Genomic DNA, 21,226 nt, shown 5'->3' with positions numbered 1-21,226 from the left:
TCTTTTCCCTTCTCTCTCCCTTCTCTATGTCTCTCTCAGTCTGTCTGTCTCCCTTTGTCTCTCTTTGCCTGTATCTCTCTTTCTTGTCTCTTCCCTTTCTCTCTCTTCCTGTCTTTTCCTCCCTTCTCTTTCTCTCCTCCCTCCTTCTCTCGGTCTCTGTCTGTCTCTTTCTCTCTCCCTTTATCTCTTTCTGCCTCTGTATCTCTGTGTGTCTCTCTCCCTCTCCCCCTCTGCAGCAACCCCCCCCTCCACTACTATACTACTTATTAACAGTTTACCGAAGAATAAAACACATGTGGCTAATCAAACAGCTGAGTAGCACAATGATACAATCTCATACAATCTCAGCTGATAAGGTCAAATCTGACCTTAGACTCTTACTAGTTGTGACTTTGGACAAGTCATTTAACTCTGTTTGCCTCAGTTTACTCATCTATAAAATGTGCAGGAGAAGGAAGTGGTAAACCATTCCAGTATCTTTGCCAAGAAAAGCCCAAATGAGTTCATGAAGAATTGGACACGACTCCCAAGTGATTGAACAACAACAAAAAAGTACGATGACTTAGGATCTATTGTTGTGAGAAAGATCACAGCCAAAGTCACCTTTAACCAAGATGACAACTCTTTGCCTTTTAAATTCGGGAAGTACAATCCTACCATTCAGTTCTCTCAAGATACGAATTAAAGCCTATTTCCTATTTTACACAAACATAACATATATATATATATATGTAATAGTTAAACTCAGTTCTCTTAGAACAGTTCTGTTAGCTCATTTTAACTCTGTGAAGTCATTACAATTAGCAGTCTTTCTAGAATGCCATTTAAACTCTGACTTCTCGCCGTTAAACTGTCATGATCTAAAATTCCAGTTCTCTTAACTGTAACGGTATCATTTCTATAGGCGGGGCTATTGAGACAATTCCCACCTACAAAGAGAAATGGATAAAAGAACAGATATCCACACGGCCGACAATGCTTCTGAAGTAAACTTAACAAATGTACATCATGGCCAGAAGAAGGAGGTCAGAAGAACTTAGAAATCAGTTCATGCGGATAAAGAAAAAAATCAGTCAATGAGCATTTATTAAGTGTTTACTGTGTACCAGGAGAGGGACAGATTCTGGGAACACAAGGCAAAAACATTGTCCCCGCCTTCAAATCAAGGAGACGAGATATCAATCTGTATCTGTCTACATCATGTCGAGGGACAGGGGAGATGGGGAGGGGAGGAGGACCCTCCTGCAGAAGGTGAAGTTCTGGAAAGAAGCCAGAGATAGCTCCAGACGGGAGGAAAGGCATCCCAGGCCCTGGTGGCTGAGGGAGCGAGCCCAAGGCTTTTGTGGAGGGGAGAAAGGCCGGAGCAAGGAGCCACAAGGAACCTCACCTCCGCTACCTTGTCACTGGCTTAAGCAGACCCTGGCTGGCTTCCTTCCAGTTTTCGGGAGCCAGTGCTAGCCCCTCGTTTTCACAAAGGACCGTGTCTGTCTCCCTCAGCAGCCAGGGGCCACAGTTCCTCCCAGGCCACCTTGTTCTGGGGCTCCCCATGAACTCTGCCGAGTTCAAAAGGCTTGCCATCGTCTGTCCTGGAGGTGACGGAAAGCCCTGGTCCCAAACGCCCGCGGCAGCAGGAACTGGGGGCCGAGCGGACCCCGTCAGGGGGGAGGCGATGGTCTGGGAAGGTGACGGCAGCGTTCCGTAAGAGAGGAGCAGGAAGGTGATTCCTGAGAGGTCTGGGGGGATTCCCCGGGGCCGATGCTGAGGGAAGGAGCCGGACCAGGAGATCCTTGTATCCGGCAGCGATACGACCATCCCCCGATCAGTTCTGGGGGTCTTGGCTCTTCCTAACCCCGAGGGGATTCAGACGGATGACCTTGCAGCGGAGAGAGCCGGCTGCCCCCAGAGAGGCTGCACAACTCAGCCTTCTCGCTCTGTTGATGTTTGCTTGCATTTTTTTCTGGTTTGACTTGATTTTTCTTGTGCCGCTGGATAATCGTATCCATATCTCTGCATATGTTGGAATTAACATATTTCTACTGTTTCACATATGTTGGGTCACTTCCGTCTAGGGGAGGGGAAGGGGGGAAATTGGAACAGGTTTTGCAAGGGCGGATGCTGGACTATTGTCCACGCATGTGTTTTGAAAAATAAAGTTCTAATAAAGAAAAAGAAAAACTAATCATCATCATTAGAAAAAGAAAAAAGAAATCCCTGGCGCCTGGGACGGCCACATCTCCCTTTTAGGAAAGTCCCTGAATGGAGGATGATCACCTTTGGGAAGGCGAGGGCAGCAGGGCCGGCCGAAGGAACGAGGGGACGAGAAGCCCCGAGAGAAGGGGCTGACGTCTGGCAACTGGCCAGACTATGGGGTGCCTGTAGACCCAAGGTCCCGTCCCCTGGGGTCCCGGACAGCCACGGAGACGCAGGGAAGAAGGGAGGGTTCGGCAGAAAGGGAACGAGGTCAGTCTGGACATGCTGGGCGGAGACGCTCATCAGGAGCAGCAGGATCAGAGCTCAGAAGGGAGACGGGGTTGGAGAGATCCCACTGGGGGAGCCAGCTGGTGTGGAAAGGGGAATATGGCCACATGGAGCCTGGGGGGTGGCCAGAGCCAGAGGGCTGGAAGAGGGGGGGGAGCCTGGCCTCTGTGCCAGGGAGGAGGGGGAGTCTGGCCCCTGTGCCAGGGAAGACGGGGAGTTGGGGCCCTGTGCCAGGGAAGACGGGGAGTTGGGGCTCTGTGCCAGGGAAGATGGGGAGTTGGGGCTCTGTGCCAGGGAGGATGGGGACTCTGGGGCCCTATGCCAGGGAGGATGGAGAATCTGGCCCCTGTGCCAGGGAGGACAGGGAGTCTGGGGCCCTGTGCCAGGGAGGAGGGGGACTCTGGGGCCCTGTGCCAGGGAGGATGGGGAATCTGGACCCTGTGCCAGGGAGGAGGGGGACTCTGGGGCCCTATGCCAGGGAGGACGGAGAGTCTGGCCCCTGTGCCAGGGAGGACGGGGAGTCTGGCCCCTGTGCCAGGGAGGACGGGGAGTCTGGGCCCCTGTGCCAGGGAGGAGGGGGACTCTGGGGCCCTGTGCCAGGGAGGACGGGGAGTCTGGCCCCTGTGCCAGAGAGGACGGGGAGTCTGGCCCCTGTGCCAGGGAGGAGGGGGACTCTGGGGCCCTATGCCAGGGAGGATGGGGAATCTGGCCCCTGTGCCAGGGAGGACGGGGAATCTGGCCCCTGTGCCAGGGAGGACGGGGAACCTGGCCCCTGTGCCAGGGAGGACGGGGAGTCTGGCCCCTGTGCCAGGGAGGAGGGGGACTCTGGGCCCCTGTGCCAGGGAGGATGGGGAATCTGGCCCTGTGCCAGGGAGGATGGGGAATCTGGCCCTGTGCCAGGGAGGACGGAGAACCTGGCCCCTGTGCCAGAGAGGACGGGGAGTCTGGGCCCCTGTGCCAGGGAGGAGGGGGACTCTGGGGCCCTATGCCAGGGAGGATGGGGAATCTGGCTCCTGTGCCAGAGAGGACGGGGAGTCTGGCCCCTGTGCCAGGGAGGAGGGGGACTCTGGGGCCCTATGCCAGGGAGGATGGGGAATCTGGCCCTGTGCCAGGGAGGACGGGGAGTCTGGCCCCTGTGCCAGGGAGGATGGGGAGTCTGGCCCCTGTGCCAGGGAGGTGGGGGAGTCTGGCCCCTGTGCCAGGGAGGTGGGGGAGTCTGGCCCCTGTGCCAGGGAGGACAGAGAACCTGGCCCCTGTGCCAGAGAGGACGGGGAGTCTGGGCCCCTGTGCCAGGGAGGAGGGGGACTCTGGGGCCCTATGCCAGGGAGGATGGGGAATCTGGCCCCTGTGCCAGGGAGGACGGGGAGTCTGGCCCCTGTGCCAGGGAGGAGGGGGACTCTGGGGCCCTATGCCAGGGAGGATGGGGAATCTGGCCCTGTGCCAGGGAGGACGGGGAGTCTGGCCACTGTGCCAGGGAAGATGGGGAGTCTGGCCCCTGTGCCAGGGAGGATGGGGAGTCTGGCCCCTGTGCCAGGGAGGTGGGGGAGTCTGGCCCCTGTGCCAGGGAGGACAGAGAACCTGGCCCCTGTGCCAGAGAGGACGGGGAGTCTGGGCCCCTGTGCCAGGGAGGAAGGGGAATCTGGCCCCTGTGCTAGAGAGGACGGGGAGTCTGGGCCCCTGCAGGTGGGGGGGGGCGGGATGAGGAACATGGAAGTAGCGCATTTGCTGGGAGGGGGCGGCGAGATCCAGGTTCTCCCTGTGGCGGCTCCGTGGAGGAGCCCGGGGTGTGGGAAACGAGCCATCTGAAGAGGCTGGAAGCTGGGGGGGGGGGGGCCTCGCCCCCGTGTCTGCTGGAAACCACTTGGCGGACAGCGGAGATGGGCCGGACCGAGCCGGCCACTGCACTCCCAGAGGAAGGGGAAGCACAAGGTCCCGGGGGATGCTGGAGCCGGAGGCGGGGAGGGGGGGGGGGGCGTTCTGAGCCGGCGATGGGGGCTCGGAGCATGAGGCCCCGGCAGCGGGGAGACGCCCGGCCCAGAGCGGAGCGTGGGGGGCCGAAGGCAGGAGAACCCCTGCCCGGGGAAGGTCAAGGCCTCGGGCGCCTGGGAAAGCGTGAGGGACTGGAGGGGGCCGGGGCTTCTGGCCCAGAATGGCCGCGCTGGGCCCGGAGCAGGACCAGGGGGCCGGCACAGCCGGGGACGCTGCTTCCCTCGAGGCGCTCGTTTCATCCCCGGGACAGGATGGGTCGGAGCCACCGCATCTGCGGAGAGACTCGGTCCCCAGCCTGATGTGGGAGTGTGGGCAAGAGGCGGCCCTGGGGAGCTGCCCCGAAGCAGTCTCCGAGATGGAGAGGGCCGGGCCTGGGGGCCTCGGAGGTGAGGGAGGGGCCGGGCCTGGGGGGTGAGGGAGGAGCCGGGCCTGGGGGCCTCGGAGGTGAGGGAGGGGCCGGGCCTGGGAGGCCTCGGAGGTGAGGGAGGGGCCGGGCCTGGGGGGTGAGGGAGGGGCCGGGCCTGGGGGCCTCGGAGGTGAGGGAGGGGCCGGGCCTGGGGGCCTCGGAGGTGAGGGAGGGGCCGGGCCTGGGGGGTGAGGGAGGGGCCGGGCCTGGGGGGTGAGGGAGGAGCCGGGCCTGGGGGCCTAGGAGGTGAGGGAGGGGCCGGGGTGGAGATGAGAAGGGGCCGTGGGCCCGGAGCTGGAGGGCGGAGCGCTGGTCCTCGACCCCCGCGGCCACCATCACCTCTTGGCCGTGGGCAGTACTGGCGCACACAGGTGCCAAACTAAAGCGCTTCAGGCTTAGGCTTTGCTGAGTTTCCCCCCTTTACAGATGAAGAAACTTGTCTCGGAGCCGGGAATTGTCCCGCGTCCCGTCTCAGAGCAGTTTGGGGTTTAAAGCCCGAGCTTTCTCCGAGGCCTCTTTCTGCTCCCAGGGACGAATGGAGCTGGGGAGGGCTTAGAGACCAGCCCTGTTTCCCTCGGGAAGTGGAAGCCAGGGCAAGGAAGGGGGCGGGCACCGGGCACCTCGCAGGTGTCCGGGGCTTTCCAAGTATCACCCTGCTGGATCATCCCTAACGTGGGCAAAGAGCCCTCATAATCCCCATTTTACAGCTGAAGCCACCGAGGCAGGACTGAAGGACCCCGAGGCTGCTCTTCCATCTTCTCCCTGACTCGTGTGCTGGCACTCGGTGCCCAGAATTCTCTGCCAGCCTCAGGGAGCACCCGGTCTCAGGGAGCCATGCTCAGGCCCGCCACTAGGTGGTGCTCCAGCCCAAGGGACGGAGCGTGTGGGCATCCCAGAGCCGCTGGTGGTTAGAATGGGCCAGGGGGCTCGCCGTCCTCCTCCTCCTCTCCTCCCCCCCCCTCCTCTGGGAGGGTGAAGCAAACGAAGCAAAGGAGCCTCCTCCGGGGCCTCCCCCCAGCCCGCGCCCACAGGAGCCGACCCGGCTGTCCCCCACGAGCCCCGCTCCCTGACCACCCAAGCCAGAGCCCCCGGCCTCCTGCTGCTGAGGCTTCCTGTGGGTGGCCCAGAGCCCCCCAGGGCCCCCAGCGAGGGCTCCCACAGCTTTCTGGAGCCCGCCCGGGGCAAGGCTGTTGGCAGCCGGGCCCCCACCTCCCTTGGGAGGCAGCGAGGGCCTCCAGCCGGGGCTGCAGTGAGGACGCCCCGAGTTCAGATCTGACCCCAGACACTTGTGAGCTGGGTCAGGCTGGGCAACAAATGCTTCCCGTTTGCCTCAGTTTCCTTATCTGCAAAATGAGGGAGCAGACGGCCAGCCCCTCCAGCACCTTTGCCCAGAAAACCCCCAAATCAGTCCCGAGTCAGACAAGTGTCCCGAGGCATCGGGGCGGGGGCGTCTCCCGGGGGTCACGCTCCTCAGGGGCTGAGGCCATCTGGGGGGGGGGGGCGCTCGGCCTGTGCCAGGGCCCCCTCCTCCTTCCCCAAGGCTGGGCAGGGGGGGCAGGGCCACCGCCCTCCTCCTGCCCCAAGGCCCGGCAGAGGCGGGGCCGCGGCTCCAAAGTCCCCCAGGAAGGGAAAGGTGGCCTGCGGCCGCGCCCAGGGCAGAGAACAGAGCGGGCACGGGGGCCGGTGCCCATCAGAAATGTCATTTATTACAGAGGTCAGAAGAGTGATCACCAGGGACAGTCACTGGGGGGAGGGGAGATCAGGGCTCCAACACTGATTGGAGGGGAGGGATTCGAGGCTGGAGGAAGTCGGGGAGGGGTGCCCGAGTGCCCCGGCCCCATCTAATGCCTCCGGATAGAGGGTCCCCCTGCCCGCCGAGCCCCCCTCCCGTCCCAGGAGGGGGCTGGGGAGAGGGTGTAGTGTGACCGGGTCAGGGTGGGGCTGAGGCTGGGGGGAGGGGGAGGGAGGGGACCCCCCTTTCACATGCACTCACAATACTGATCTCCTGGAGGGCGAGAGGAGGTGGGCGTCCCCCTCCCCCCCACCCGGTTATAGGAGGAAGGGGTTAGTGTTGGGGGGCGGGGGTCCCGGGGGCATCATGGGAGGCAGGCCAGGGCCCCCCCCCAGGGGCGAGATGAAGGCCGGCGGGGCCCCGGGACCGGGGGGCACGGGGCTGAGACGTAGCTGGTTCAGAGTGAGTGTGGCTGGAGGTGGAGGCTGGAAAGGGTTGGTGAGGGACGGGCCAGTGGTTGTGCCGGGGGCTCCTGAGGAGACAGCAGGGCGAGGGTCAGGGAGGGTGGAGGCGGGGGCTGGGGGGGGCCGGGTCCACACACCCCCGGGAGCCGCCACCCTCCCTCACTCACCAGTGGGCAGGAAGGGGTTGGAGGCCTTGGGTCCCGGGGGGGCCGGCCCCGGCCGCGTCACCAGAGAGTCCAGGTCCACCAGGGCGGCATTGGGCCCCAGGAACGACTCCGGCGTCTTCCGAGTAGGGGGCGTGGGGGCCTGCGGCACCGTCGGGGGGGGGCTCCCCACGGCTTCCGCCAGGGAGCCCCCCACCCCGCTGAGGTCAAACGCGCCGGGGCTCCGCGCGGGGACCTCTCCGGCCAGAAGCTCCAGCTCCCCTGGGGGGCGGAATCCAAGAGACCGGGGAGAAGGGGGGTCAGGCCCGGCCCGCGGCGCCCTCCCCGCCCGGAGCCCCCGGGGCAGGGGCGCCACCTCACCCGTGCTGCTGCCCGAGGCGGGCAGCGTGGTCCGGAGGCGGTCAAAGTCGGAGAACTCGTCGGGCTCCGCGTCGAAGGCCGCGGTCACTGCAGGGGCAGAGGGCACGCTGGAGCCTGCCGGCAGGGGCCCGCCCCCCCCCCCCCAGGGCCCCCCGGGACGCTCGAGCAGGGCCCGATACCTGGGGTGCCGTTGGTGCTGGGCTTGGCCGGGGAGCCCCCCCAGGGGTCCGAGAAGGCTGGCGCTGGTGCCCACGGGTCAGTGGTGGCGGCCGGGCCGCTGCCTGGGGCCCCGCCGGGGCCTGAGAACAAGATCAGGGGAGTGTGCCAAGGGGCAGCACTGGGGGGAGGAGGGGGAGGGAGCTACTAGGCCGGGGCCCCCTCCCCCCACAACCTCCTCCCCCCAAGGGGAAATTCTGTAACCGGAAGAAAAGGGAACAGGGGCTCGAGGAGCCAGAACTTACCATCGGCTCCCCCCCAGGGGTCTGGGGTTCCCCCCTCTCCAGCAGGGGGAGCTGGGGGGCCCCCCCAGGGGTCGGCTGCAGGGCCAGGGGGTGGGGCAGGTCTCCAGGGGTCCCCAGATGCAGGGGTGGGAGCCGGACCCCCCCAGGGGTCAGCTGAGGGAGGGACGGGGGGTCCTGGGGGCCCCCCCCAGGGGTCTGAGGGTGGGACAGCTGCAAGGACGGGGCCGCCCCAGGGATCAGAGGAGGGTGGGGGGGCGGGGGCCGTGAAGACGTCAGCCAGATCCATGAGAGATGACTGGGGAGAGAAGAGGTCAGAGGTGAGAGAAGTGGGGGGAGGGGGCTGCGCCCCTCACAGGCCCCTCCCTCCCCAGGCCCCCTCACCTCCTCCTGGCCCCCCGTCTCCCTCTTGCTCTCCTCGATCGCCATCTGCAGCCTCAGGTCGTCGCCCCGACGGATGCGTTCCTCCTGGGGGGCGGGCGTGGGGGGAGAGGGAGGGGAAAGGTCAGCAGCCGGCGGGGGGGGGCTCCTGAGCGGCCCCCAAGCACACGCTCGCCTCCCCGCTTCCCAAGAACCCTCTCCCCTTAAAGGGGACCGGCAGACGAAGATGAGAGGGAGGTGGAATGAACCAGACGGGGGCCGGGGCCCGGGGACGGGGGGGTGCGGCTCTGACCTTGTCATGCTCCTCCCGGCTCAAACTAAGGGCCAGCTGGAGCTGGACGTCATCCTCGGGGCCACAGGGTGGGGGCTGGCGGGGTGGGGAGAGAGAACGTGAGGGGGGGCCAGGAGGACGGGGGGCAGGACCAAGAGCAGCCCGAGAGGCGGGGGCCCCGGGAGGCGAGATGGAGGACAGGCGGCCGAGCCCCCGTGCAGCACTGCCCCCCGGCGGGCGCCCGCCCCGCTACCTGGTCGGCCTCCTCCTTGCTCATGGCCAGGGCCAGCTGCAGCTGCAGTTCCTCCTCCCCGCTGCTCTGGGGCCAGGCCTGCTCCGCCTCGGGGGGCGCCCCCGAGCCCACCGCCGCCGAGGACGCTGAGGAGACAGGGGCAAGGGGGCTCGTCTGCCGGCCTCCCCCGGCCCTCAGAGGGGGCGTCCCCCCAGCCCTATGGGGGCTTCCCCCTGCCTTCGGGGGTCCTTCCCCCGCCCGAGGGGGTCCTTCCCCTGCCCCAGGGGGTCCTTCCCCCGCCCGAGGGGGTCCTTCCCCCCCCACCCAGAGGGTCCTTCCCCTGCCCGAGGGGGTCCTTCCCCTGCCCTCAGAGGGGGTCCTTCCCCCGCCCCAGGGGGTCCTTCCCCCGTCCCGAGGGGGGCCTCCTCCTGCCCTCAGAGGGGGTCCTTCCCCCCCCCCCAGGGTCCTTCCCCCGCCCGAGGGGGTCCTTCCCCACCCTCAGAGGGGGTCCTGCCCCCGCCCTCGGGCGGCCCTCACCGGTGGCCGTCTGCGCCAGCTTCTCCTTGGTCTTGAGGGCGTGGGCGCGCTCCTCCCGCAGCCGGTCCTCGTCCCGCAGCAGCGCCACCAGCTGCTTGGCCTTCTCGCGCACGTTGACGCCCTGGTCTTTGCCGTCCCTGTCCACGTACTGGAAGTCCTTGAGCGTCTGCACCGCGTACATGTTCTCCTTGCACTGCTGGGACACGCGCTCCGAGCCGGTCTTGATCAGATACTCCATGAGCGTCATGGCCTGGGGAGGGAGGCGGGTGAGGAGGCCGGCCCCGCCCCGCCCCCCCGCGCCCCCCGGGCCGCCGCTGACCTTGTAGACGTGCCTCCAGTTCTTGCCGTGGTCGTTGAGCCGCTTCCAGATCATGCTCATGATCTCCGAGAAGGCCACCACGTTGTAGGTGAGGTCGGCGATCTCGGACATGAGGGAGCTCGAGGGCCCCCAGGGGTCATTGCTGGTGGCCTCCCGCACCTTGATCTCGGCCTCCGAGTAGTTGTGGACGATGTTCTTCATCTGCCGGCGGAGCGAGGAAGTCGACATGACGGCGGCCGCTCCGGGCCCCCCAGGGCCGAGGGAGGCGAGGGGGGCCAGGGAAGGGGGGCAGCTCCGACCAGGGGGAGCCCGTCACCGCATCTGGGGGCAGACGCCAAGAGAAGCGCTGAGGCGGGGCCGGGTCACGCCGGGTCCAGAGGCTCCTCAGCGGATCGGCCCCTTCACAGCGCCCAGAGGGGCAGCAGACATCAAGGGGAAACCGCCTGGGAACCCCCCCCCCGGCTGAACCACGGACCCCCGTGGGTCCCTTGCACACGGCAGGCGCTTGATGAAGCTTCTAAACAAGCAGACGAGTACCCGGCTGGCAGAGCTTCTCTCCGGAGCCCCCGCCGTGCGCAGAGCAGAACCGCCGGGCGGGAAACGCCCCCAGCTCTCCGAACCGGAGGCTGCTTCCGAGGGGTCCCTCACACTCCCAGCACAAGACACCCCCCGAGCCCCTTACCCTCCCCCACCCGGCGCGGCCCCAGCCACTCCAGCCGCCCCCCCCGGGGCCGCCCCGCCAGCTTCAGCACCGGAGGCTGCCCGGAGAGGTGCCGGACCGGGAGCGCGGCCAGGAGGGGAGCCCTGGGGAAGACGCAGGAGACACTGGGGCGAGAGATGAGAGGAGCTCGAGGAAGGGGAGGCGAGTGTGAGGGACGTGGAGCAGAGAGAGACACAGGAGAGAGATACGGGGCAGAGACGCTGGGCGGAGAATCGGGACAGAGACACGGGGGAGAGAGAGGAGAGACGCGGAGAAAGACACGGGAGAGATGAGGGAGACGTGGAGGAGAGAAAACAGGGGTGGAGAGAGACCGGGGGAGCCAGAGAGGCGAGAGGTTGGGAGAGACATGGGGGAGAGACAGAGACCCGGAGGGAGCCTCGGGGGAGAGGCCCGGGCATGGGGGAAGCAGAGCCGTGAGGACCCGGTGAGGGCCCGGCGAGGTCCGGAGAAGGGCAGGCCCGGCCAGCCCCCTTCTCTCGCTCACCCCGGGGATCGTCGGGCTCCGGCTCCCGGGAGGGGGCGGGGGGCCGCCGCCGAGCTCAAGGGAAGCGGCCGGGAAGGGGAGGCCGGAAGCGGAAGTCGCGCCCCGTCCGCTTCCGGCTTCCCTCAGCTGGCCGCCCGCCTGGGCGGCCCTTTCTCGTCATTTCCTGTCCACGCCCCAGCCACCGAGAGGAGAGAAGCTAGAGCGACCCGCGCTAGAGGAGGGGGCGGAGGGCCGAGGCTTCCGGGAGATACCAGGCGGGCCCAAGACGCGAAGCGGGAAAGCGCGCGGGGAACTGCGCACGGCCCCGGAAATGGCCAGGACCGCGTCCCTGGGGACTCTGGGGCCGGCTCCTCCCATCACCCTCCCCACCTCGGGATCGGGCCCCCAGCGGTCCCGCAGGAGTAACCGCCCAGGGCCACCCCACTTCCCCCCCCTCCCGCGCGCCCCCCGACCCGAGTCAAGATCAGACGCGCAGTAAAGTAAAATACAACAAAATGTTTAATGAGCAAATTCGTCTTTAGCAAATATGAAACTGCCGGGGCGGGGGCGGGGCAGCGGGGAGGGGGCGGGGCGGAGAGAAACAACATCTCTACTACATAAGAAACCATCACGGGGAGGGGGCGGGTCCCGGGGAGGGAAGGGGCGGGGAGGGCTTCGTGGTCCTGAGGGGCGGAGGGGCGAGGGTCAGGAGAACAAAATTGAAAAAAGTTTTGGCCGTAAAATATAAACACGCTATGTTGCTACCGCGAGGGGAGGAGGGGGGCCCACCCCCCCCCAGTGCCCTCCCCCCTCCCCCATCCCCCTGTGTGTATGTGTCTGTGTGTGTGTCTGTGTGTCCGCACCCCAGCCCCTCCCCTGCCCGAGCTTCAGCCCCTCCGCCTTCTGCCTCCGAGGGGCCTCTTCCTCCTCCTAGCAGGCCGAGGGAGGGGGAAGGGAGGGGGGCCCCCAGCCGGCTCCGGCCCCCGACCCGGCCCCCTCCCCAGCTGCTTCTACCAGAAGTCCCGGCGGTGGTAGGAGTCGGGGTCACAGTACTTTGTGACAACCACTCTGTTGGCGAACTTGCGGCCAGTCAAGCCCTGCATCGCCTTCTGACAGTCGAACACCGAGGTGAACTCCACGAAGATCTGGGGGGAGAGCGAGCACAGGCTGGGGTCGGGCCACCCTCCCCCTCTCGGGGCCAGTGCCCACAAACCCCCCTCACCACCCGCCTCCTGACCTTGCCACAGCCGGGGACCTCCACTCCGTCCACGGGCCGGGGGATCTCGATGGACTTGACCACCCCGTACTTGCTGCACTCATCCCGGACGTCCTCCACTATCTCCTCGTACTCCTCGTCATCCAGCAGCTCCTCAGGGAGCACCATGTTCATGAGGCACAGGACCTCCGTGGGGTGGCCGCCCATCTGCACCTGTGAGCTCATCAGGCCCGGGACTTGCAGGGTCACCGGCGTCTGGTTTATCGTGCTCTGTGGGTAGGGGTGGGGGGGAGGGCGACGTCAGGCGGTGGCCCCGGAGCCTCCGGCCCCTGCCCACCGTGGCTGCTCTAGCTGCGACCCCGTCCTCCTCCCCGCCACGCTCCTAGACTACACGCCCCGGGGGAGACGCCCACCACCCACCCCCGCCCCCCAGGCCGCTGCCCGTCCCTCTGGCTGGCCTGCCTGTCCACTCGGCTCCTCCCGGCCCAATCCCACCCCCCCTGCCGCCCCCCGGGGCCCCCTAGCCAATGGAAGATGACGTGCCGAAGGGCTCACCAGCGTGGCGTTCTTGGCTCCCACACTAGCCCTCTGTACCAGTAGCTTCTTATCCCCCAGTTGCATCCCGTTCAGCCCCGCGATGGCCTGCAGGGGGTGGGGTGGGGGTGGGGCGGGCGTGGGGGGAGCGTGGGTCAGGGGCCAAATTCCCCCACCTCCCCCTACCCCAGACCGTGGGGAGGACTGACCGGAGTAGGGACGGGGGCAGAAGGGCCGTTCCCCACCCATCCCGGGGGCTGGCCGACCCTCCCCGACGCCCGTGGCCCCGAGGTCCCCCGGGGAGACTCACCTGGTCAGTGACGTTGATGTCCACGTACTCACAGAAGGCGTAGCCCTTGGAGAGACCTGTGGCGCTGTCCTTGACCAGGTTAAAGGCTTTGAGGGGCCCGAATGAAGTCAGCAGTTCCTTCACCTGTGGTGGAGAAGTGGGGGGTGGCGGGCGGGCGGGGCCGAAATGGAGCGAGTCAGGGGAGGGAAAGCGAGAGGACAAGCGGGTGACAGGGGAAGGTGGCAGGCGGTTACCTGATCATCGTTCAGATAGTTGGGGAGGCCCCCAATGAACAGCTTGTGAGCGGAATCGGGGACCACAGTGGACACGACACCTGTGGGAATGGAGACAGGCAGCCCTTCAGCTGGAGGGGTGCACCCCATCCCCAGACCCCGCCAAATCCCACCTTCGCTCCCGGCGGGGGCCCAGGGCCGATACCCAGAACCACCGAATGACCTCGATCGACCTCGATCGACGGCCGGCGCTAAGCTGCCCTACTTCAGACGCCTCTGACGGCGAGGGCACCGGGCCCCAGGTCCCAAGGCAGGCAGGGGGCTGGGAGCTAATCCGAGTGTGGCCACTTCCCGCGTGACCCTGGGCTGGAAAAAGGCCACTGTAGATCGCCCAAAGGGCGGGCACGACGCTGAGCTCGGCTCCAAGGCCAAGGCAGGTACGGCCGGGGACCACAAGCTCCGGGCCAGCCACGGGCAGCCCGGGAGGGCTTCCTCAAGCCGCGCAGCCTTAGGAGTGGGGCGAGCGGCCGAGAAAGCCGAGTGGAGTTTGGAGGATTTTCCAGATTTTTAAGGAAAGGGGGGACTCTTTCCTGAGTAGGACTCGTCCAAGAGCCACTCCAAGGGATGAGCGGCTTTTAAAATGACTTTTTCCAACTTTCTGGTGGGAGGCAGCAGTCAGGGGCCCAGGGCCTCTGAGTACAGAGCTCATTCTGGCAGAATTAGGCTCATCAGGGGTCAGCAAAACTCAGGGGCAAACTGAGGCCCAGTGAGGAGCTGGCGGGCTGGGACACAGACTGACCCCAATCCCAGAATCCATTGAGCAGCTTCCCCAAACCCTTCAGTCTCATGTTCACAGAAGGCCTGGACCGGCCATCAGGGAGATCTCATTAGATGAGGATTGTCCCCCGGGGGTGTCTGAGCCCAGGCCCTCACCTGCTCATATTCCAGCAGGGTCCTGTCCCCCCCCCCCCAACCCCGGCCAGGAACCCCCAAAACACAAAAGACAGCATTGTTCTGCCTCCCTCTCCCATGATCAGCCCTTTCTAGGGATCCCATCTCTGGCTAAGTCCCCAGCTCAGCGCTACACATCTTCAGAACCAGACCGGGCTCGGACGGATGCAAAGTGGCCAAAGGGGGACCCTTGGCTCTGGGGTCTGGACCACGAAGCCATCCCCGTGACCGGGGTGGCACCCCGTCAGCGTATCCTGATCTCGCGCCCCAGCCAGACTCCCGAGGCCCACCAAAGGAGCGCTAAGTGGGAATTCGCACAGAGGGAAGGGCCAAGACTCAGGGCTCCCTCACCGGGCACGTAGACGGAGGGATTTTCGGACATGCCGGGCAGCGGCTGGTAGTCGTGGGGCCTTCGGATCTTGAGGGATTGGCCCTGGAAGATGATGCCGTCAAAGGCCATGGCCTGAGTTGTCTCATCCACTGATCGGAACTGAATGAAAGAAGGAACCAAAAGCGTCACGCTGGATTATTGGGAGCCGGGTTCGAGGACCCCAGCGAAAGCCCTCGAGTGTGGGCGGAGGGAGGGGATGGGCGCGATGGCCTTTCGGCTGCCCGCCGCGGCTCACCTCTAGGAAGGCAAAGTTCTTATCCTGGTTAATCTGCACGGCCAAGACCGGGTTGCCGGGGGCCTGGGTGAGCCCCCCGAGGCGCATCTGGGCGTTGAAGAAATCCATCATGGCTTCCTGCAGGGGAAGAGGAGAGAAGGGGGGGGCGGGGGAGGTGGAGAGAGGAGGGGTGGGGTGAGAGAGGGAGACACGGAGTGGGGTGGGGGGTGGGAAGGGGCGGGAGGGCAGAACGGGGAGATGGGAGATTTGGGATTCGAAGGGGAAGATAGGAAACCGTAAGAGAAGGATATGAGGCAAAAAGAGAAGGGGAGAGGGTTACAGAGACAGGAAATGCTCAAGGCCCCAAAGGAGGGAAAGAAATGAGAGGTGAGGAAGGGGAGAGACAAGAGGGAGAGGAGGCACGAGGGCAGGAAGCGCCACAAGGGCCAGGGGAGACGAGGGGTGGAGCGGGGCCACCGCCGTCCCGAGGCCGGGAGGGGCCCCGGGTCGGCGGCGGCGCGGAGGGCACGGAGGGAGAGGCAGAGCCAGGAGGCGAGCACGAGAGCGGACAGGGACAGAGGGGGGGGGGGGAGGGAGAGAAGAGTGATGTGGAGGGGCCTGGCCCTGGATTCCGGGGGCTGGTTTATCAAATGTAGCAAAAAGCGCAGGTTTGAGAAAAGCCAGAATGGCCCTTACTTGCCTTGGACGACGGTAGCAAAATTGCTACGAGGGATCTCAGCCCCACAATTTTCACTTTAAAGAGAAATGGAAACAACTCTTTGATCTGGGGATTCTGGGGGCGGAGGGAAAGGGGGGGGAGAGGGATGCGGGATGGGGAGCGGGGCCAAAAAAAACTGCAACGACGGGAGGGAACGCAGGGCGAGAGACGGCGCCGGAGAACGAGAGAAAAAATCGGGGTCGGGGAGACGGCGTGCGTGAGCCTCTGTCCCTCGCTCCAGTAGGTGCGCGCGTGTACTCCCTGGGGTGAGGGGGGAGGGGAGGGAAGGAAGGGGGGGCCACCCCCCGGCCCCTGGAACAGCGCCATCATCCGTCTGCAGTGCAAGGGGGCCGGGGGGCGAGGGTCCGACCCGCAGGGGGTGCAGGGAGTGGGGGGAGAAGGGGAGGGGGGAGGAGACGGGGGCAGTACCTCTGTGATGCCAAAAGGGATATTGCCGACATAGAGGCGGCGGGCCTGCCGGGTCATCTGGCTCCCCACCACGGGCACGGGGGTGGGGGTCACGGCCAGGCCATCAGGGGTCATGGTTGGAAGGAGGGCGGTGGCTGGAATCTGACCGGCAGCTGGTGGCAGACGAGAGCTGGCTTAAAACCCCAAAACCTCTGCGCGCCCCATCTCCGACCCCCCACCCGTGGGCCTATGATCCAACTCAGCAGCCCGCCCCCCGGCGGCCCCGGGGATGGGCTGGGGACTCACCTTGCATCGCTTTGTATTGCATGGGGGTGATGTGCTCGAAGCCCGGCGGCGGGACATCCCAGTATTTGCGGATCTTCTTCTTTTTCTCATGGCGAGGGGAACGACTAGGGAGAGGGAGGCAAGGGCAAAGTGGGGTGCGGAGAAGGAGCAGCCCGCTCCCCACCCGGCCCTTCCCATCCCAGGCAACTCGGGGATCCCCAAGGGGAAAGGGGGAGATGGGCCATGGGGGCCCAGCCTTGGGAATGGCGGCCCTCCCCTGGGGACTCGTGAAAATCGGGGGGGGAGGGGGGAGGATGGATCCTGGGACAAAGGGACAAAGGGGAGAGGCTCACATTACTCCACCGTGTTCCTCCTTAGCGGCTCTGGTCAAAGGTTTGCTGGGGAAGGAGAGAGAGGTGTGGGGGAGCAGCGGCTTAAGAGTCTCCTCTCCTCAGCCCTGCTCCCGCCCCAGTTCCCACCCCCCAATCCCAAACAGGAGAAGGAGAAAGGAAGAGGGGGGCAGCCCCCTCCCCAGAACACCCCCCCCAGGCTGGAGGGAGGAAACCTGGGCTGGGGGCAAGAGATCAAATCATAAAGAAAGTCCCTGATGATGAGCCTTGTCTCTGCCAGAGACCCCCAGGGAGGCAACCACAGTGGGGGCTCAGCCTCTCTTGCTTTCTCCTTTTCTCCACCAGGGCTTCAGCAAAGTACCTGGAGTCCAACAGACGCTTAATGAAGGCCCGCAGATCGTCTGACCGACACCCCCAGTCTCCGAGGGAAAGGCCCAGCCGGCCCGTGGGCCTCCGAGTCGGGGCACCCCCAGTCCAGGCCTCGGACCTGCTCCCCGTGCCTTGGGGGCTGTGGCCGGGCTGACTCCCTAAAGCGCGCACTCTACCTTCTCCTAAGGGGACCTTTCCCCGCCCTCCCCAGGGACAGCCGTGCAGAAACCCTCCGCGCTCGCCCCGGGCCGCCGGCCACCTCGCCACAGAGGCGGAGCCTCCTCTAGACAGCGGCGACGGCCGGGGCCCACGTACGGCCAGTCTCGTGTATTTGTGACCCCACGGGGGGCTTTCTCCGCAGCCGGACGCTTTGCTCGCCAGCTCGCTCGCCAGACGAGGAAACGGAGGCAGACTGGGTCAGCCAGCTAAGAGGCGCCCGAGGCCCCGTTCTAACTGGGGCGTCCTCTTCCCGACTGCGGACTGTGCACCCCCTAGCTGCCTCCTCCCCCGGAGCCCCAAGATTTGGGTCAGAGCGGGCTGTAGGGGCCGCCACCAGGACGCCCCACGGGCCGGGAGAAGCTAGATGACGCAGGCACGGCCTCGGGACCAGAGGCGGGAGCCGAAGGCGGCCCTGCAGCCTCCTCTGTGCCCCGCCCTGGGTGACCACAGGGACACAAACACCAGGGGCAGCCTGGGGGCACCCGGACAGCTAAGAACCCCCACGCCACAGGGGGCAGAGAAGCTACTGCAGGCCAACGAGGCCAGGAGACACACAAGCGGCTTCACCCGGAAAAACCAGGCTTCGGCCCCAAAGGGCAGAGTTTGGCACGACGGGCCACGTGCCAACTTTGGATCAGAGACAAGTTCCCCGGGAGCCGCCCAGAAGGAGCCTGGGGCTGCCCTGACAGGACATATAAAGGCCAGATCTACAGCTCCCTTATCCTGACCCTCCCTCAATTTTCTTCCCTTTCTCCACCATCTCCCGCGGGTCAGACCCACGTGTCCCTACTCCCTCCCTCGGCTCTCTTCACTCTTACGGGCCCCCGCCCCCTTCGGGAGTGAGGGCAGAGGGGAAGCCCCGCAGAAAGCCCAGCACACACAGAGACAAAGCTCCCCCCCAGGGAGCCCCCGGTACCTGCGCCGCCTCCGGTCCCGAGAAGCGCTCCGCTGGTCTCGGTTGCGGCGATCTCGGCTGCGACTCCGACGCTTCCGGTCTCGGCTGCGGCTCCGGCTGTGGCTGCGTTTACGATGACGGTTCTCCTTGTCTCGTTCTGAGGAGGAGAAGTCAGAGTCAGAGTGAGCCGGGAGGCGGGGGCTGGGCAACCCTCCCCGGGGTGCCCGGGGGCGGCACCGCCAAGACCAAGAGGAGCAGCGCGACGGGCCCCAGGGGCCCCAAGGCTGGGCTCCCGAGGGAGGGGAGGAGGGCCGGGAGGCTGCTAGGAGCAAGGGAGAGAACTCCACATCGCCCGCAGCCTGTCCCCCTCTTCCCCGGCCCCATTTTTCCACTGTCCAAGGCAGGATCCGATACAGCAGAGGGGAAGAAACCCAACCTCTGAACCAGCCGCTAGCCGAGCTCCGTGAATAATACAGGAGCTGCTCAGCTTTCCTCGGCCTGAGGCCGGAAAGCATCCTAAGCCCAACTACCCCACCCCCCCAGGGCTTCCTTGGGAAAGACCAGCCCCTTCCCAGAGGAGTTCTCGGGCTACCCGCCTGCTCCTCAGAATGTCCACCGAGGGACCGTCAGAGACGGGGCCTTTGGGTCTGCGGCCCCTCTTTACCCCGTGGGGAGGGGAGGGCCTTGTGGACAGAGATCCCGGGCAGAAGCGGGTGCCCGGCCCTCCGGCCAGGCCCACTTTCCCTTTTCAGAAGGGACCACGGTACAAGAGACCTCACACGGAGTCAGGGGCAGTTTGGGGTGCCCTCCTCCCTCTCTCCCTGCCGTCTGGCTGCCCTCCAGGTCTCCAGACACCTCCCTCCCCACGTACTAGGAAGGGATGTTGCCACGTGGTCCGTGGCAGGGAGGGAAATTGGGGGCAGAGCCCATGCGGCCAGACGTTCACCAGTCAGAGTCGGGGAAGGAAGTCCCAGAGCCGGGACGTGTGCGTGGCAGCCCTCAAACTCCCCCTGGCTGGCTTCCCACGGCCCCCAGCCTCCTAACATCCTGTAGCTGTCAAAAAGGGCCCATGGCTCAGTTAGAGTGAAGAGGGCAGCCCCGGAGGGAGAGACCCCCACCCTCCAGATGCTGGCCGAGGCCTTCGAGCATCCCGCCAACATCTAACCTGAGGGCCCGCTGCCCAATCAGACTTTGAGGGTCCTTCGGGAGCCCAGGAGCCGAAGGGGCCCAGCCCGGCTCCCCTCTCCGGAGAAATGGACCTAAGACCCTTCCGGAGAGGTGGCTTTTCCTCACCCAGGTTCCTGCCCTAATTTTCATCCCTTCTCTATGGGCGTTCCTGCCAGCGGGGCCACAGGGAGCCTGGCTTCACAAAGAAGCGCCGCTGAGGGGGCTATTCCTGGGGGACCTGGGCCAAGCCCTTGCCTCTCTGCAGGCAGAGGAAGGCCAAGAGCTTGACAGAGCCAGACCCTCCGGCTGTCAGCACAGACAGCGACAAGGAGCAGTAAGACGCCAGGAAACGGCCAAGGGGCCCCAGCCCTTGGGCTCCAACGCGGGCCCTGCCCTTGGCGATGGGGGCCCGAGCTGAGAGGTTCTCCAGCCTCAGCAGGGACCCAGGGGAGGAGGAAGGCCCGAGAGCCAGCTCCAGAACCCAAAGGCAGGGAGGTTGGGGGTGGGGAATCAGAACTGTGTGTGGCTGGGGCCCCAGGGGACACAGGACTCGGGCTGAACTGGGTCAGGCGGTTGCAGAACCAGGAGCTTCCCACATCTCCCTGTACTCCTCAACCGGAAGAGGTCCTGGGGGAGCAGGAACAGGAGGCTCAGAGTTCTGCCCCTCGGGCTCTCCCAGGCGGTCTCCGCCCCGTCGGGGGCTTTTCCTTCTCTCCTTTTAGGAGAGCCACAAGTCCCTGGCCCTCACGGGCTAAGGGGAAGGAGCCCATGGGTCCCTTGAACGAAGGAGAGCTAGCTGGGGAGCTTCGGAGCCTCAGGCGCTGGGCAGAGGGGAGGGCGGCCGCGGGACAGGACAGTGGGAAGGAGGGCAGGTCCCAGAAGAGAGCTCCCATTCCCGGATCCCCGGAGGGACCAGCAGAGACAGAAGGGGGGGCGCCCACAAGCCCCGGACAAGGGGAAGCGTACACCGTGCCGGGGGGTCAAGGAGGGGCGGAAGCCCCGGAGAAAAGGACCCTAGGGAGGAGGAACCGGGCCGCCAGAGACCCTCCCGCGGGCGGCTCCTCAGGCCACGTGCCCGAGTCTGTGTTTGCGGGAGAGGAAAAAGACTAAGAACCGACCCCGCCACACACACCTGGGCTCAGACAATATCCTCCCCGAGAGAGACCCCGGGGGCGGTGGAGGAGCTTCGATAAAGCCGGGGGCCGGCGGGTGATCCCCAAGGGCTCTGAAAAAACTCTGGCTGCAGACCGGGAGTGGGGGGAAGCCTCCGGACCTTTGCCCCAAGGGGTCTTTCTGTGCCCCCAACCCAGGAGCACAAGCAGCAAGGGAGTCCGGTTCGGAGTAAGGGCTGGGGGCTATAGGAGGCAATGAGGCAGAGGCCGGGACGGGCCCCCAAGCAGCCCCTCCACGTGGGGGGGAAAGCCCCCGCCGCGGCCATTTTGGGAACAAAGGGGGCGTGGAGGAGGAACGGACCGCCACCGGAAGCGGAAGTGGGCAGCAGAGACCAAAGAGGACGTAGGAGGGGGCAAAAGGGGTTACGGGGGGGTCGGCAGCGGGATCCAAGCCGGTCCCGACCCGGCCAAAGCCCCCATCCCGGCCGTAGTCCCCCCGAGCCGCGTGGGCCGGAGGCGGGAGCGCGCGTGGCGGTCACGTGTAAGGCGCGGTCACGTGGCGCGGCAGGAGGCGCGCGCGGGTCACGTGGGGCGCCGGACCAGGAGGGGGAGGGGGAAGTAGTCGCGCGGGCTGAGGGGAGAAGGGACCGGAGGGAAGGAAGAAGGGAGCGCCGGAGGCCGGTAGGGCCGCCGAAGCCAGTACTCACCCTGCTTATTCTCGTTGAGCTGCCGCTCGAACTCGTCGAAGTCGGACATGCTGAGGGGCGGCCGGCCGCGGCCCGCGCTCGCGCCTTCTCCCCCGTCCCGTCCCCCCCGCCTGGCCCGGCCTGGCCTGCCTCGCCTGCCCTCGGCGCCGCCTCGCCCACTTCCGGCGCCTGCCTCGCCCGCTTCCGGCCCCCA

The 21,226-nt window shown here is 65.8% G+C and overlaps 3 protein-coding genes across 9 annotated transcripts; 1 reads left to right on the top strand and 2 right to left on the bottom strand.

The window, feature by feature from the left end:
* The first annotated feature begins 3,037 nt into the window (after positions 1–3,037).
* Positions 3,038–5,905, top strand: LOC127556737 (mucin-19-like). Of its 5 annotated transcripts, none has more exons than XM_051990125.1 (3): positions 3,038–4,878; positions 5,004–5,036; positions 5,120–5,904. In XM_051990125.1, exon 1 carries the CDS (start codon positions 3,163–3,165, stop codon positions 4,282–4,284), a length of 1,122 nt encoding a protein of 373 aa, XP_051846085.1. In that variant the 5' UTR covers positions 3,038–3,162; the 3' UTR covers positions 4,285–4,878; positions 5,004–5,036; positions 5,120–5,904. The 5 variants fall into 5 exon arrangements, with proteins under 5 accessions (XP_051846085.1, XP_051846084.1, XP_051846082.1 ...); XM_051990124.1 differs by having other exon boundaries at positions 3,038–4,945; XM_051990122.1 differs by lacking the exon at positions 5,004–5,036 and having other exon boundaries at positions 3,038–5,003; positions 5,120–5,905.
* A 652-nt stretch (positions 5,906–6,557) lies between these two features.
* On the bottom strand, positions 6,558–11,129 carry EPN1 (epsin 1). 2 transcript variants are annotated; one of them, XM_051990117.1, is made up of 11 exons: positions 10,997–11,129; positions 9,792–10,112; positions 9,473–9,722; positions 8,957–9,081; positions 8,725–8,799; positions 8,436–8,519; positions 8,055–8,349; positions 7,773–7,892; positions 7,594–7,680; positions 7,237–7,494; positions 6,558–7,137 (listed from the first exon to the last, which is right to left on the bottom strand). In XM_051990117.1, the coding sequence occupies exons 2-11, from the start codon at positions 10,017–10,019 to the stop codon at positions 6,923–6,925; spliced, it is 1,737 nt and encodes a 578-aa protein (XP_051846077.1). In that variant the 5' UTR covers positions 10,020–10,112; positions 10,997–11,129; the 3' UTR covers positions 6,558–6,922. The 2 variants fall into 2 exon arrangements, with proteins under 2 accessions (XP_051846077.1, XP_051846078.1); XM_051990118.1 differs by lacking the exon at positions 8,725–8,799 and having other exon boundaries at positions 10,997–11,127.
* A 347-nt stretch (positions 11,130–11,476) lies between these two features.
* Positions 11,477–21,166, bottom strand: U2AF2 (U2 small nuclear RNA auxiliary factor 2). 2 transcript variants are annotated; one of them, XM_051990119.1, is made up of 12 exons: positions 21,034–21,166; positions 18,069–18,204; positions 16,568–16,612; positions 16,236–16,339; positions 15,951–16,102; positions 14,825–14,941; positions 14,550–14,688; positions 13,269–13,348; positions 13,036–13,158; positions 12,735–12,833; positions 12,213–12,461; positions 11,477–12,120 (listed from the first exon to the last, which is right to left on the bottom strand). In XM_051990119.1, exons 1-12 carry the CDS (start codon positions 21,080–21,082, stop codon positions 11,986–11,988), a joined length of 1,428 nt encoding a protein of 475 aa, XP_051846079.1. In that variant the 5' UTR covers positions 21,083–21,166; the 3' UTR covers positions 11,477–11,985. The 2 variants fall into 2 exon arrangements, with proteins under 2 accessions (XP_051846079.1, XP_051846080.1); XM_051990120.1 differs by having other exon boundaries at positions 12,747–12,833.
* Between the last annotated feature and the right edge of the window lie 60 nt (positions 21,167–21,226).

This window comes from Antechinus flavipes, chromosome 3, assembly GCF_016432865.1.
Source record: "Antechinus flavipes isolate AdamAnt ecotype Samford, QLD, Australia chromosome 3, AdamAnt_v2, whole genome shotgun sequence".
NCBI classification, from domain to species: Eukaryota; Metazoa; Chordata; class Mammalia; order Dasyuromorphia; family Dasyuridae; genus Antechinus; species Antechinus flavipes.
The sequence above is the reverse complement of the archived record's forward strand: the minus strand, read 5'-3'. Positions and strand labels throughout refer to the sequence as shown.